This window comes from Ammospiza caudacuta, chromosome 4 (genome assembly GCF_027887145.1).
Source record: "Ammospiza caudacuta isolate bAmmCau1 chromosome 4, bAmmCau1.pri, whole genome shotgun sequence".
NCBI lineage: Eukaryota > Metazoa > Chordata > Aves > Passeriformes > Passerellidae > Ammospiza > Ammospiza caudacuta.
The window spans coordinates 59,601,548-59,618,481 of record NC_080596.1 but is presented as its reverse complement, the minus strand read 5'-3'; the positions used below and the strand labels follow the sequence as shown (position 1 = coordinate 59,618,481).

Sequence of the window (16,934 nt, the reverse complement as noted above, 5' to 3'; positions counted from 1 at the left end):
TCCCAGCTTCTGAGCACAAAAGGCAGCAAAACCAGACAGCTATAAAGCTCAACCTTTTGGAATGGAGTAACCCTGTCAGTCCCACCAGAAGGGAGATAACAGGGCCACATGATGGGCTGTTGGTGTAGTCCCACCTGACCATCTCTGACTGCACATGCAGTTACAGCACACACCTCCACAATGCCGGTGCTACCAGGAAGAAAAACTGGAAGGAATTCCCTGAAAAACCAACAACCAGATTTTGACATGATGCGAGGCCCAGCAATTTGAATCCCATGAACAGCAGAACTGGTCACCCACTCTAGGGAATTTTGCTGCTCAGAGTGACCCCGAAATAAGTACAAGTTTCTTTTCCCAGCCCGGAAGTCAAAGAACATGTCAGAGCTCTTTTGTTCTCGTTCTCAAGGATGTTTACTGTTTCTTATCTACAAAATTCTTTCTCTGGCCTGCTGAGGTTTGTTCAGCAGGTCAGACAGAGGCACTCTGCCTGCCCCCAGGGTGGTGTTATCTTTTTATACTAAAAACTACGTGTACAATATTTACAATTACTTCCCAATACCTATCACCTATGTTAGACAGTGAGCTTCTACCTTAAATCAATCCACAAGTGTCACCATCACAGCAGAAGATGGAGGTCAAGAAGAAGAAGAAGGAGAAAGGCTGGACATGCCCAGATTCCTCCATCTTGCCTCCTGAACCCCCATTCTAAAAACCCCAAAAATCTATTTTTCAGCCCCTGACAAACGAGCTATTATTCTACTTAGACTTTCATGGCTTGCAGATCCTCATATAAGGTTGGTAATTTTTTCCATGGGTCATAATCAAAGTCTAACAGGTGTCTTGGGCTCTGTGCCAAGGCCTCTTAAGCCCCCTGGCAGGGGTTCGAGCCATTCAGGACAGCCAGAGGGATGTCCTGAATTCCGACAACTCACCGGCTCCTGCAGTGCTGAACAGATGAGGGCAAGGGGGAAAGAAGTGCAAGTGATCACCAGACAGAGGATGAGTATAAGCTCAAGTGGAGCTTCTCCTTAGGAGGTGATCCTGAACAGGGATTTGAGCAGGTTTAAGGTCAGGAACAGAAGGCACACACTTGGCACGCTGTCCTCCAGGGAGTGGAGGAACATCTGACACAGTCTGAGAGCGTGTCTGCTGACTCGGGGGTGAATGCCTAATTAAAGGTATCACTGGAAAAGTGCTTAGACAGTGACTACAAACAGATCACAGCCTCAGAGAGCACAGCCTGATGATGGGAAAGAGATCTGAACAGGCTTGCTCGCATTAAAGAATGAATCAGGGCGTCCTATGGCTCCACAGTTTGATCTGAAGATTGTCTGGCATTTACACCTGTACCTCACCAGGAGCTGAACTACTGTTTCAAAAGGCACAACACACCTGCTCACATACCTGAATAACCCCTTCACCTAAGAAACAGGAAGGCAAAGATGACCATGAAGAGGACCAAGTTTTCTACTCTACTGACCGAGTAGAAAACCCTGTTGGTTCTTGCACCTCTGATGGCACTCAGTCCGTGTCCAGACAAGATTGTCTCAGTTCTTGCTGCTGTATGTAATTACATACATATTATTTGAGATAGTAAATAAAACCAAAAAGACTGGAGCATGGAATGCACCACTGAAAAGACAGGTAGCTGGAAAGAGTTACACCCAAACTCTGTGGAAGACTGGAGTGAAAATAAACTCCTGACTCAATGGAAAGAACAGAAGATCTAACAAAATAATTAAAAGTGAAAGCGAATGAGCCAGAAACAAAAACAAGGTATTTCTGTATCATTCATAATTTATAATAAAAGATTATTACACAGCCAGTTGGAAGCATCACTCAGACAAAACAATAGACTTGACTCCTGTCAAGCAAAGGGTCTGTGTGTACCAAGAAATGAATTGGGCCTTAATTAATGCTAGGGAACACTTTCATACATATTACATGAGAAGGATTAATCTGAATTTTAAGCAGCATGGGGCTCTCAGAGTTGTTTATTCTGACTGTGCTCAAAGAAGTGTCTGTACGCCCCAGAAAAGACAAAATCACCTTTCTCTTCCATAAGTAAATAAACTCATCCAAGTGTGTGACATGACAATGAGGACAAGGCAGTACAGTAATAAAAGTGTAGGCAATGCCATTTCCACTGGAACTATATTGTCTAAGGGCCTGAGCATTGCATCAAATTACAACAAGAGGAGACTTGGTCCTTACTGGCCTAATTCCTTCCCCATAACATTAATGAGCATGATAAGGAAAGCAAAAAAAAAAAAATTTGACCCCTAACTATCAACACAGAGATGGGGTTTTATGGACAGGTATAGCATAGAAATAAGAAATGAAAACCTGAGGTCAGAAGTCCGAGCATTCGACAGTAAATGGTGGGCCAATATCCTACAAAATCTGTGCCATTAGCAAGTTAATAATTTTCTTGTAAGAAGGTCAAAGATCATCAGTATCTAGTTAAAGACAAAAAGGCAAATAGCTTCACAATGATCATAAAAATAATTTGGTAAAAGAGTTCAATTCTACTCTAACTCATGCAGTTTAAATGTAAATTCCAACTAAAGGCAGCTGAGAACAGCTCATTCTGGCAGCTCAGACATGAGGAAAGTTTTGAAATATGGTGATGTGTATTGCTATAAAGGTATACTATAAATTAACTGAGAAGGTAATTGCTTTAACTAAAACCTTTCTGTGGTACCATTTGCAAATGTGAAATAAATCATCAACAATAATTCACCAACCTCAGCCGTGGAAAACAGAAACGGCAACTAGAGGGTCCTGTAAGATATTGCTTGGACAAAAAAGAGGTGGCATACATTTCTTCATCCTTATTCCTTATGCTATGACATATTATATTGCACAATCCCAGTGTGCCCAGGTGGCCAAGAAGGCCAATGGCACCTGGCCTGGATCAGCAATGTTGTGGCCAACGGGACCAGGGCAGGGATTTTCACCCTGTACTCAGCACTGGTGAGGTCACACCTCAAATCCCTTTGGGCCCCTCACAACAAGAAAGACACTGAGGTGCCGGAGTGAGTCCAGAGAAGGGCAACAGAGCTGGGAAAGGGTCTGGAACACAAGTCTTAGAGGCTGAGGGAACTGGGGTGTTTAGCCTGGAGCAAAGGAGGCTCAGGAGAGACCCTGTCCCTCACCTGAAAGGAGCCTGTAGCCAGGTGGGGTCAGTCTCTTCTCCCAGGTAACAAGCAACAGGACAAATGCCACAGTCTCAAGTCATGCCAGAGGAGGCTCAGATATTAGGAGAGATGTATTCACCAGAAGGGTGGTAGAGCACTGAACAGGCTGCCCAGGGAAGCAGTGAAGTCACCACCACTGGAGCTATTTAAAGTCATACAGATGCGGCATGTGGGGACACAGTTTACTGGGAGCTTTAGACAAAGAGTTGGACTCAATGATCTTAAGGGTCTTCTCCAACCTAAATGATTCTGATTCTATGTCCAGAAGACTGTCTGACTGACTGACTGACTGCTGTTCTGGTCATTTATGATCAAAGTACATGATCCTTATAGCAGGTGCTTGGGGAAATACTTGGGGATATCATTCACTGAACCATAGCTCAGAATGAAACTGAGAGCGCCTTTCTTATACACAGCGGAATGAAATGAAAGCTGAGGGGAAATATGATTGGGATTACAAAGGATATCTGAAGCACACATACCATGGTGAAGGGAAAAGGACCTACTTAAACACACAGACAAAGACTGACAATGAACAGTTGCCAGTGGAACAACTTTAAAAATGAAACAGTGGGTTAAAAAAACTATGTGGAACAACTTTAAAACTGAAATAGTGGGTTAAAGAAACTTAAGTGCTAGTGAATAAATTTTAGCTGGTTTATGAAAGGGTTAATATTGTATCATTGTCTGCAGTAAGAGTAACTGCATTGATAATTTAAAAAGGTTTCTTTCCTTGTTCCTCCATTATGGAAGAACTTGCTCAGACCTGTTGAAGCTGAAGGTATAGCCAGCTCTGAATGAAACAAATGAATATTTGTTAAATTTATTTTTGTGGCTTTCAACTCTTCTTTTGACTGTGCTCCAAGAAGGAAAGAACCTGAAAACTAATACTGCCTTAAGATCATCTTTAAAGAGAAATGGAGAATAATGATTGTTTTTCAGTGTTAAAAAAAAAAAAAAGTGGATGAAACAGAGATTCCCAAATACCACCTGACACATGGACCCCTTGCTTCTGTTGTGGGACTTTTCTCAAGGCATACTTTAGATAAAGCTTTAAAAGTGTCACTTTTTTGTTTGCTATGCAAAGAATGATTAATTTAATTAGTGATATATCACCTCAAGAATCCTTTCAATTTCCAGGTGATTTTTCTTCTTCTCCAAGGACACTGTCTCATTTCAGCATTTCCCAGTAAATATCTAAGAGTTTACCTGTCAGGCAGCCAGAGAAAGGGAGGCTGTCAAATGATCTCCCCACAACAGGAAACCCATTTATATGAAGCACTCCTACAGAGTGAATGTGTATTGTGCAGGAGTGGGTTGGAGGAAGATGACCCATTCTTTTGATTCATATCTGCAGAGTTCTGGAATTTTGCTGAACATTTGCTGCGGTTAAATAATTATTAAATTGTCAATATTCCAAGAAAAACAAAACACACACTCGATTTCACTGTGAAAATCATGCAAAATAGCTAAGTGTGCTGTTTGTGTTTGATTTTGTTGGACAGCACAGAGCAATGAAATCACCAACTGTCAGATGTAACATGGCAACCAAATGCTTGGAGGCTAGAAGTGTTCTGTCACTGTCATGCTGCGGCTAATTCATGCCAGGAATCCTCAGGCACATCTGAGCAGCGGGACACAGCAGATATTATACCACTGCCCCGGTGGAAAATGCTCTTCAAGGCAGCTTGGTGATGGTGCAATGATGGGATCCCAGGTGTTAAACCACCAGCAGCACTCTGAAGCATGCACAGAGCCTTGGCTGTGTTATTCCTCCAAACCCATCATGGAGCAGTGCTTGTGCCTGTGAGGAGCAGGGGAAAGCCAAAAAAGCAGCTGCTGATGTAGAGGTGGGTGAGGCAGGCTGAATACAAACCCTGGCAGTGAGAAGGTTCAGGAAGGAACCATAGAACCATAGAATATGCTGAGCTAGAAAGGACCCACCAAGATCATCAAGTCCAGCTCCTGGAACCCACAGAGTAATTTAGTGGAAGTTTTCTGCTGGGCTTTCAGGTAGGCTTTAGATCAGGTTATGCAATTGGAGCAGCCTGTGAGATAAAAAACCAGTTTTCAAAGACTCCTTAGAACTTAAAGGAGCTTTTGCCTAGGATCTCTGTTGAAGGAATGGGAATCCCACTTGCAGACCCACCTAAGGTGGCACTTGCAGCTACACCTTCTGGATAGCAAAGTCAAATCCAGCATATCTGGACTACCTCCTGCTTTTTCACTGATCTGCGTTCCTGATGAAGTCCCTTCTACGGGTGAAGTAGATGCTGGAACCAGAATTTTGGACCAGCTCTTTGCATGGGGTGTCTCCCCAGATCCCTGAACAGGTCCAGCCAATGGCCTGGGCTGTGCAGCAGCTGCCCCTTGGGATGGGGAGGAGATGGACAGACCTCCAGGACCTGGTGCATGAAGGGCAGGCAGGCACGTGGGCACCCATCATGTCTAAGTTTCCCTCCTTTTGTTAATTCTCCGTATGCCCATCCAGAAGGACTAAGATCAAACAGGACTCCATTTCTGACACAGTGACCTCCTGCTCTGCAGCTGACCCAAGCAAAGCCTCAGAGCTGGCACTGCATTCCTGCTGGCAAGCTCAGAGTAAAGCACCCAGACAAGAGGTGTCTCAGAGCTGCCCTTACGCCTCACATCCTTTATCTGCAGCATTTAACTTGCCAGCCAGCTAAAGGAGCTGCACACACAGACTAAAGCAAGAGGGGATTTGAGCTTTCCATACCTCACAGAAAGTCTGCTACACCAGATGCAGCCAAGGAAATGGATACAAAAGAGAATTACTAGGAGACTGTGCTTAGTGATTTTCTTAATTCGAGTATACCTAAGGCCCAACTTTGTCCCTCAACTTTGTCCCTTCAAAGCCCACTGAGTCCAGGAAAACTCTCCAGGCTATAATGTGTTTTAACAACTTGAGACTCCATTTAAACTATTAACAGTATGTCTCAATAAAATGAATTTTATACTCTTAGTTCATGGGCTGATGAATAACAAAACCGATAAAAGATTTGGCCTGAGCAAATATGCAGGTCTATTTACAGATTTACAAAGGAAACCTTGCACAGCACCTGCCCACACATAATTCTGGCTCCTGGCACTACTTTAAGGAGTATTGAATTCCTTCCCACCCACACATCTTATAAGTAGAAACTTAAACACCAATTTAGACTAAACATTTTTGAATGCAGAAACCCTTGAGTGACATGAAGAGAAACAGTGGTGTAAATGAACCTTTAATTTTCGTCACATTCAATAACTGATGGGCTAAACCCAGAGATTTTAAACAGTGTACAGTTTATTTGAAGTTATTGATTCCCACCTCCAGTAAATTCCTATGCTCCATCAGCACAAAGTGTTTTCATTGGAGGCTGAGACCATCACTAGATGTTACTTAGCAAGTGGAAAAAACTTTCTGTCCTGAATAGCTGTCAAAAACAGGTGCCATAGAGAATGACTTCCAAATTGCCACGTGAAGAAGAGCAACCAGCAACAGGATATTCCAGCCTCTGGTGGGCCAAGGAATTTTTTCCACTCAGCTATGAAAACACAGTCTATGAAAAGTGGCAAGGAAAGGTAGCTCAGTATTTATATCACTGCAATTATGTACAGTTTTCATAGAGTTTGGCATCAGCTACAAATTTTTAGGACTCCATTGACTCAGGATGCATTGCAAATCACCATGCAAGAGCAGTGATGGATGAGAGATTAGATCTTGGTCACTGTCACTAATGTCCTGTGTATGAAAAGAAAGATGACAGTCTCTGAACATATCAATAATAACAAGGGTTTAATAAAGAGACACCTAATAGTGAAATTATTTCCAAGAAATTATCAATTATATTATCAATAGTTTCCAAGAAATTATCAATTATATAGTGACCAATTCCACTATATCAATGTGACTTCAGGAGAAGTCGTCAAAGTAAGACTGGGCTCTAAGCTTACCACAATGTTCAAAGGACAAAAAGCTGATGGTTTTGTCTTTTTGTTGTGATTCCTCCTGGTCTTTTGCAGGACAGCAGCAGTCTGTCATCTTTTTCACTAATTACAATGTGATACCATATTAAAATATCACCACTTGTAACGTGTATTTGGGTACTGCAAGACAATGAGAGGCTTGGGGCACCTCCTGGCTCATCTCATAGTGGCACTGAAAGGCAGATGAAATCCACCACTGCCTGAGAGCAGCAACAGAATTGCAGAAACACTGGCAAAAATCAGCTTCTAACCCTACGGAAAAACTCGATGAATTCACCGAGGCGAAAACATCCACAGTGTTACAGGCAGGTCACAAGGGAGGGCCATGTCCAAACTCTACTCTGCCAGGCTCAACAAGGGAACACCACACTGCAGACCAGGCAGCTCTAACTGTGTCAACTTCCATGGTAATTCCCACAGTATCTCAGAGAAATATTTTTGTTACTAAAAATCCAAAATTAACTACTGCAAAAACCAGAGCTGACCTCCTGGACCTAATTCATACTTCACACCATTTAACTTGCTGCAGCTGTACCAACTTCAGGGGAATTTACACATTAGTGTATGAGAAAGGAAAAGGAGATGGGTTGTTCTAAGAAAAACAACTTGAATCCTCAGAGCCAAACTGAACCTACACAAATATAAAAGAATGAGGATCTTAGTTGGTTTCAAGTTTATGAAACCTGAAGTACCTGAAGTCTAGATTTCAAAGGCATGTTCATTTTGCATAATTTTCCTGCCTCTTCTGAACCCATTCCCTTGTAATTTATGCTCTATGTATTTTGCATTAAATAAAAATAATCAGTTTCTGGCACTGTTAACCGTGAAATGAATTCTCTAAGTTTCACTGAATATTAATAACACTTATTTTGCATCCATTAAATATATGCATAATTAATCTACTGTCACAAACCTAAAGGTGGCATTGCTTAGAAAGAAAGTAAGATTAAGGTATTCCATACAATAAATGTTTGCTGCGTTTTTTTGGGTTTTTTTTTCTGCAGTCCACAGCATTTTATAAAAGGCTAGCCAGGAGTTCCATGTCATATATAAGTTCTTATGTTCATATGATGCTTATATATCCCTCAGGCCCAGGCATAAATGTGTTAACAAAACACCACACTAAAATGAGGCAAAACATCAGCCATCCATTTCCTCTGGCCCTGTAAGCTGCATCTGTGCTTCCTGATTTGATGAACCTGGATCTCCATGGATGGTTCTTATCTCTGTGCACAAAATTTCCCACCCAAGAATAAAGAGATACATACTTTATCAGTATCAGTTCAACAGGCTAAACCACGATATGCTTACACTTCTCCAAAAAATGTTGAAAATGTTTTCTTCATCATATCTACTGAAAAGTATCTCCGAGAGAAGCACTGAAACTTGTTTACAGTTTTTTTTCTATAACAAGACAGCTGCTCCCAACTGGAGGACTGAATTACAGACCTCAATCAGTATCTTTGCTATAAACACCTTTAAGAGTCAGTGCATCTGCTTGATCTGAAGGGAATTTCCTACCCAGAGACTGGGCAGGAAAGGCAACACCATGAAATGAAGGAAGAATACTCCCTTTTTTATGAATAAAGTCTAAAGTCTTTATTAATAAAAAAGGAAGTATTCTTCCTTAATTTTAAAACTCTGTATCTTCATTTTTCAGCTGCTGAAAGGAGTCTTCTCGTTAGGCTTGCTCCAGGAAATGTTACCAATAAAAGTGTAAGAAACTGTCTGGGACCTGTGAGCTTGGATAGGCCAACCTCCAACACAGGACAGGTCAACCTTTGAAATGAAGGCTATGTTGCTCAGTCTTCCGTGAGAATTCTGAAAATCTCCAAGGACTGCGATTCCACAGCCTTTGTAGGTGACCTATTCCCAAGCTTATCTCACCACAAGCAATTTTTTGATGTCTCTTCTGCAGGCTGAACCGAATTACCTCAACCAAAGCAGAGGTGAGAGGAATAATTATTTCCCTGGACCTGCAGGCTCTTCTCCCTTGTAACCATTTCTTTTAGGACTTACCATAAATGCATTCTCTCTTGTACATATTTATATAATTAACTACAACACTCACCAGCCACTGCTGAGGTATTTCTGGCAGAGGCATTTGAGGAGGCGCCGGCAAACTGTTGGCAACTTCTTGCTTCTGGACATGTTCTTTTATTTCTAAACCTGTGGAAGGGCAACAAACATCACTTAGTACCTTGGTGGATGCAAATGGGGTATTTTTTCCACACGTGGCTCCCATGTCTGACTGTCACACAGTGAAATCTGGCATGCAGTTCTGATCACAGCCCACCTCCCAAGTGCAGTTACTGACGCCGGACTGGAAGAATGCTGGGAATTCAGGAATTTATTCAAGCAGAACAAACACATACTTGCTCTATATGATAATGACATATATGCTGTTTGGATCAACAAATACCAGACACTGAAAAAATATTACAGGAAATCGTTCTGAACTGCCCATCCATCTCAAACTCAAAGACTTGAACAACATTCAAACACGCTGCCAGGTGCCTGCCAGATAAAAACGTTTATTGGGGGAATATGCCACATTTGAAAACATCCCAGTGGCACCACACAGTGAATAAAACACAGCCTGTGGGCAGTACATGACCAGCTGCCTTTTTGCAATGGAGATGATCAACACCTGTTTCCATGGCACATTCTGGATGGGCAAGGCCATCATGGAGAAACAAGCCCAAACCATCTTTCATGCCAAAAGAATGGAGAAGAGGGTGGAAGAAGAGCTCCTACCTGCCTGCTTTTTCTGGAAGTGATGGTGACAGCTCTTTGGCCAAGCTCACATTGCCCATGTTCCCTGGGACCCTGCTGCCACCACCACCTCTGATCAGGGAGCTGTGGTGTGAGTTTAAGCTGCACAGGATGCTGTGACACCCCAGCCTGGAGCACTGCTGAGGGACACTGCCCTAACCAATTCACCATTAACAGAAATGCACACTGAGCATATTTTCCCACCATGTCCTTTTTACTAATTTTTTATTTTAATAACCTCATAGTTTTCCAGGTGAATTTGATAAGGGAAAAGAATGAATGTGAAAGCTGCTTTGAGGGTCCTTTGTGCCATTGCTGCATCTCCCTCACAGGAGAAAAGAGGAAGGACTGACTCACTCTGTGTTTTTGGCACAATAATTTAAATCACAGTTGAATTCTCTTCATAGAAACAGGATATTGTTTATTCTTCTAAATATCAAAAGAAGATTAGGGTGCATCTCCTCAATGTTCTGGCAAACATTCAGTCCATGGATTGTACCCTGCTTAACCCCAGATGGAATTTAGCTCCTAGTGTTTAGTTGCATTTTTAAAATATATATTTACACAGTCAAATGGATGCCTTTCAGTGAAGATCATGTAATTCTCAAAAATGTAATCAATGATGAAATGTTTCTTGTCATAATATCCCAGTCCCACTGGCTGTGAAGTCATGGGTTGAAAAACAACACTGATATATTAAACTGTCTCCAAAGACTACAGATTCTTCTTTCTTCCTACAAATCAAGAGAGTGATTAGTCTTGGGAAACATTCCTTTTTTCTTTTTTTCCAGTGTAACTTTCACTCATTGCTCTTCACATAGGATGAGTGGTGAGTCCATATTATGACTGCCATCTATGTCCAAGTCTCCCATGCTTTCCATAACAACCAGAAGTCATATATGAAGGGATTTTTACTGAAAAAACCCCAAACTATTCCAAGTAAATACTATTGACTCTATAAAACTATTTTCCCCAGTTTTCATGTGTACGTTAACAAGAACCTGCTCTAACATTTAATTTCTTCTACCAATGTATACTGCAAAAGGAGTACAACAGCTTTAGGGCATCAGATCCTGTTAAGGAAAACAGGCAGTGTTGACAGTCGTATTTAATGACTAAATCCAGCAACAGTTCTTACTCCAAAATACACTCTTTGTGTCTTTGTTTGTTAGAAAAAAGTCTTGAGTTTTAGAATGAAATGCCAAGTGTTTTCTTCAGACCTACACTCCACTGGGCATGCCAAGGCTCAGGAAGAAAAATAAGGTTTATAGTTTTGCCAGCTATTCAGAGTAACCACTAGTTTGGATGCAGGGCAAGTTGAGGCCAAGCAGCTACGACCTGAAGAACACATCTGCCTGGCCCAGTTCTCTCTGATTGATAGATATTAGATGAAGAAAACAGTGCTCATTTAGGGTAGATGGAACAAAACAAGGCAAAAGATTTCTAAAGAATCCCCCAAGTAAGAACTCACTCAGTTTAAAGTGTTTTACTTCCAGCCCATCACTATAATTTTCACACCTATACAAAGAAAAACATAATTGTTCATTTCCAGACATTCTAACAAAGCCAGCCAGTTCCCAGTTTCCCAGATCCATCATCACCATTCCCCATTGATCTTACATGGTTTTCTATAGCAATCAGAAAATGCTGTTGGATTCACCCTGTTGATTTTTGCAAATGTAACTAAAGAGCTTGAACTCAGCATAGTCCTCAAGCCTCTTAAACTGTGCCAGCAACCCAAGAGCTCTCATGGAGCTGTGTGGGTGGAGTAAAACAACAATCTGAAAAACAGACTCCAAATGATAGCTCATCTTAGTTACAGAGTACTGTGGGTTTATGCATCTTTTATTGCTTTTAATTTTAATGAAGAGATGAATAGTTTCAAAGGGATGGGAGTACTGAATGTTATGACTGATAAAAAAAGGAGCAGGGTCGGCTCCAGTAAAGTACATGACTCCCTGGGTAGCTCCACACACACTCCAGGCCAGGATGTGATGGCAGAGCTCCCAAGGAGGCAGTTCCTCTCCTTCCCTGCCTTGTTCCTGTCCCTGCCCCAACCTCTCCTTTGAGCCAGCATAAGCATGTGTGTGGCCTTAGGATGAACCAGACCAGGGAAGTGACACTGGTTAGGACTAAACCAGCAAAACAAAGCAAATAATGTTTGTGCTAGCAGAAAGGAAGAGGCAATACATGAGTAGCATGGGGAGAGAAACTGGATGCTTTTTTAGAGGCCGTGCTGGCTTAAATTCCACTCAACTACATAAACTAAAGTTTATAGATATATAAAGCATAGTCCTATGATCTCTTATTTAACTGAACTACGAGGTTTCCTTAACTCTGGTTTGAACTAGAGCATATCTTTTAGCAAAACATTCCATTTTGATAAGATGCCAGCAATGGCATGCAGTTCTCTTGCTAAGTTCTTCCATTAGTTCATAGCTCCAATGCTCAAAAGGTGCTTTATTTCCACTTTGAAACAAGCACTCAGCCATTGCACTTACTCTTGTGTAAGTCTAGGAGCTTGTGCTCAGTCACTACTTTTCTAAATAAAGATTAATTATGACACCTCATTTTGGTTAATTTGAAGGCGTATTTCTGGATCCTTTAATCACTTTTACAACTTTTCTTTGAAATGTCTACATTTGATCTCCTTGAAGGAAGGCACTAGAGGTGAGTAAAATGTTCCAGTAACAACTGCACTGAGCAAAGCCCTACCACTTAAAACACGGATCTCATAGGGATCTTGGTGATGGATGGATCCTGTAATTGGATGAAATGGATCTTGTTACAGAGCCTAATAGGCTTTAAAACCTAAATGGTAGGTGCTGATTAGTGGAAAGCTATGGTTCTGGGGTCTTCTTATCTGTCACCACATGTAGAGACATAGACTGGACACACCCAGGAAGGTGCCCTGGCACACAGAAATTGATATTCACACAGTTAAGACCTCTCACTCTCAAAGTGATTTTCATCTGTCTAGAGGGAGCAGATCTTTGCCCAAGCAAACTCCCACATCATGCCTAGGAACTGATGGAGGACACAAGTCTGCTCAGGCCAAACCATGACTCCACAATTTAACAGCATAAATAATTGAGCTCTAGAGTCCAGAAACATACTCAGCACTGTGAAATGAAGGGTTTTTTCGTCCTGGAACACCATCCACAATCCCAAAAGAAAGAATGTGACAATCTTTCCCCATGTTTTCAAAGCTGGCAAAAGAATGACACCTGACTTCTAGAACAAATCAAATGTTTTTCTTAACACATCTAGTTGTAAAGATTGCAAGAAGAACATGCAGTGTCAGCCCAGCATTGCTGAGGTTATTGTGAATGCCGGTAAAATATTTATGTTTCTAAACATAAATTGCAGGTTCACCTCTACAGATTTTTGGGGAGTTTGCTATATTTTGATGAAGACTTCTGGAGCATGAAGACTTCTTCCACAATATGAGAAATTGGTATCTACCTCGTTCTCTCAGTAAGGTAGAAATAGTGGTGGGTCTTTAAGAATGTTGAAATGGAAAAGAGGACAATCATTACTTTAAAGATCTCCATGGACTTGAATCCCACAGAAAAAAAAACAATTTCTTTAATAAGGGGGCAACACTGCATCAGACAAGACCACATTTTTCTAGCACCAGAGAAGAAACAAATCAAGATAAGTACAGCTGCTCACAATGTGGCATTTTTCTTCAAAAAACTCTGGTATTTTTCAAAAATCTAAACTGGGGTTTTACACTGGCAGTACTTCTGTCAGATGTAGTGGAGACGGAGGTCTTAGGACCCAGATGTCACTGCATACAGAAAAGTGTGGTAAAAAATGTAAGGGTACTGTTAGAAAAAATAGTGAGGAATGTTCCTCACCAAAGCTCTGTGGAAAGGTTCCTGTACACAGTGAATCATTTATGCTGCACTCAGTTCCATAATCTTGATGGAGACAAGTTGTGCAACAAAAATGGTTTTAGATAGGAAAAAAACAAGAAAGTGAGTCTAATTGCAAAATGCAATCCAAACATTCTGACAACCATTTCCTATCTCTGGCTTGGCACTCCTGTATCAGTTAAGCACCAGACTCCACCTCAGTATCAGGGCTTTTGATGGATTTGGGTCATTTGACACAGATGAAACAGTGCTGCGGCCAGCGCTCACTCCCTGGCATCAAAACTCACAAACACCATTACTGGCACAAATTAAATGAAGCAGCCACTCTGCCAGCAGAAGTGAAAACTTTCTACCAAGGCAATAATTCCTAAGTGTGCCTGTAGCTGTATTTCACTGCTGGACACAAAGCAAAGCATTCAGGCAAGTTACACTTTGGCTTCACCCTGTCTTTCTGTCTTGCTTCAATTTAGGGCTTGTCTTCAGCTCTTAAAAGTTATTTCACTGAGCAGAGACTTATTCTGTGCATTCTGCAAGCAAGAAAACACACCCCAGTACTGACCTTTTGATGACTGTATCCTCAGGAGAATGTTAGTTATTACTGCCTTCTTCTCCCTGACAGTGGAAGTTAGATATTCATGGTCCAGAAGTTCAAGAAACAGGCGCAGCTCAACTATTAACTCTTCCATGGCTGAAAGACAAAAGAAAATAATTACTTTTTCTGAAAGTCCCATTGGAAAAAAAAAGTTAATTCTCATTAATCTACATTCATAGTTTTTTCTAGTATTTCTTAAAAATGTATGGTCGTCCCTGATGAAAAGAAACTTTAACATTATTATACATTAAAGAACCAACAGAATAATCCATTAGTGAGAGCTGCTGGCATTTATAACAGTTATTTCCAAACTGAAAGACATATCTTTTCAAATGCCACATGATGAAGCCAGCACCAGACAAATTATGTGCACGAATGGTGGCCCCTGGCTTTTCTATCTGTGTCACTCTGGTTCCCCTCCCATTAACAAACTGCAAAACAGCAGAAAAAATTTAAGGTTTGGTAAAGCTTCCAGACACCACTGCTATTTTAATGAATCTTTCCTTCATCTTTTTTCTTCTGTTTGCTGCGGTAAGAGCAGGTACTCATTTCTTTGCAGTGATTTTTCTTTTTTATGATCTCCAAAGACAAGCTACCAATCTCTCACATGTTTTTTTATCACTCCTCAGATTCCATGTTGTGCATTTCACATTTCACCCTATTCTATTATTTCAGATCTCAAAGCTTTCCAACGCTAGAAAAAATTACATTTCTTCTCTCTATTCCCAGTGCTTCTCAATTTTTTTATCAATGAATTTCATAAGCACAGTTCTCCTTTTTTCCTTTCAAGTTATCCCTAAAGTCTTGCATCATCCTAAGAACTGCAGTAGTTCAGACCATACACACAAACACTTTTGTTAGCCTGATCATATGATCTCTTCAGCAGGTTTCTGAGGAAACCCATGATATTGAACCACACTTTCATGCTTCAGTTCTCTCATAATTCTGAGATTCTCTGGTCCCTTTGCTTAAGGGGATGTACTATTTATAGTTTTGTATCCTCATTCCAAAATGCCTCCACTTAAATTTTTCTCTACTTAATCGCATTTGTTTTTACAGTCTTTTCCAGGCCTAACTGGGCAACTGCTGCTAAGCCCTTTCAGACCTCTAAAAGGTACATTCTTTGCTGTTTACTCCCTTACCAGCTTTTCCCTACTCCGAAAACCTTTCTGATACAATTGTTTACCCAAGTGAACGTGAAATCCTTTTCTCCAATTCTGAGAATGTGTCAGGATGTTTAAACAACCCTTGTTTGAGGTGCATTTGCTTTATCCCACAGATGTCAGCTACTCCTGCAAGGGACTCCTGGCCTATTTTTGTCTTCAAGAAATGCAGATTTTCCCATGCATTTGGAGACTGTACCTATGCTCTGACTGCTCCGGCAAAGCCAACAAACTCAAAAAGCCAACAAACAGAAGATGTGCCAGTCAGCAATACCAGGGCATGAAAACATCTCAGCACAGAAATCCCTGAAGAAGTATGCTTGGGCAAGTATTTTCATAGAATCATTTAGGCTGTAAAAGACTTTTAAGATCGTCAAGTCCAACCACAGCACTGTCAAGTGTCGCAGCCATCTTTTATGAAAAATCCTTTCCTTAGGATTTTTCCTCCTGAGAAGCTGTGAGGCCTCAGGAACAAAATGTAAACAATGGTTGTCTGCTGCTGTGGAATGCAACAGGTGCATCTGTGATTGGCCCATGTTGGATGTTTGTAATTAATGGTCAATCACAGTCAGCTGGCTTGGACAGAGAGCTGAGCCACAAGCCTTTGTTATCATTCCTTCCTATTCTATTCTTAGCTAGCCTTCTGATGAAACGTTTTCTTCTATTCTTTTAGCATAGATTTAACGTAATATATATCATAAAATAATAAATCAAGCCTTCTGAAACATGGAGTCAGATCCTCGTCTCTTCCCTCACCCAAGAACCCCTGTGAACACCGTCACAGCCAAGTGCACCACTAAACCCTGTCCCTAAGCACCACATCCACATGGTTACCAAGGACAGTGACTTCACCACTTTCCTGGGCAGAACCTGTTCCAATGTTTGACCATCTTTTCACAGAAGACATTTTTCATAATATCCAACCTAAACATCCCCTGGTGCAAACTGAGCACATTTCCTCTTGACCTGGGGTAAAAAACTGGCACCCACCTCCCTGCAACCTCCTTTCAGGTACTTGCAGACAATGGCCAATCAGAATCCCATTTTCTCCAGTTTGAACAATCTCAGCTCCCTTAGATACTGCTCCTTAAGACTTGTGCTCCAGACCCTTAACCCTTAATTTTCTCAAAGACTCTATTCATTTGTACATATAATTCCACCCTGCCCAAGTTTTTCTTGGTGATGATATTCTTTTATTCAACTGAGCAGTAGTACTGCCATTGCATAAACTGCCAACATTTTCAGGAACTAGGTTTCCCAAAGATTTTCACAATATATTGGCAGAAAGAGGGTTTTTAAAATGACAGGAAAACTGTCTGTGTTGCTTCACAAT

The 16,934-nt window shown here is 41.2% G+C and overlaps 1 protein-coding gene across 2 annotated transcripts in view; it reads right to left on the bottom strand.

Moving 5' to 3' along the window:
- Positions 1-16,934, bottom strand: part of AFAP1 (actin filament associated protein 1) — a 115,043-nt gene that overhangs the window by 48,594 nt on the left and 49,515 nt on the right. For both annotated transcript variants that reach the window (XM_058803464.1, XM_058803465.1), the window contains exons 2-3: positions 14,406-14,534; positions 9,262-9,359 (exon numbers count right to left, since the gene is read on the bottom strand). In XM_058803464.1, the coding sequence (XP_058659447.1) occupies positions 9,262-9,359; positions 14,406-14,532 (225 nt within the window). In that variant the 5' untranslated portion in view covers positions 14,533-14,534. The remainder of the gene's footprint in view (positions 1-9,261; positions 9,360-14,405; positions 14,535-16,934) is intronic.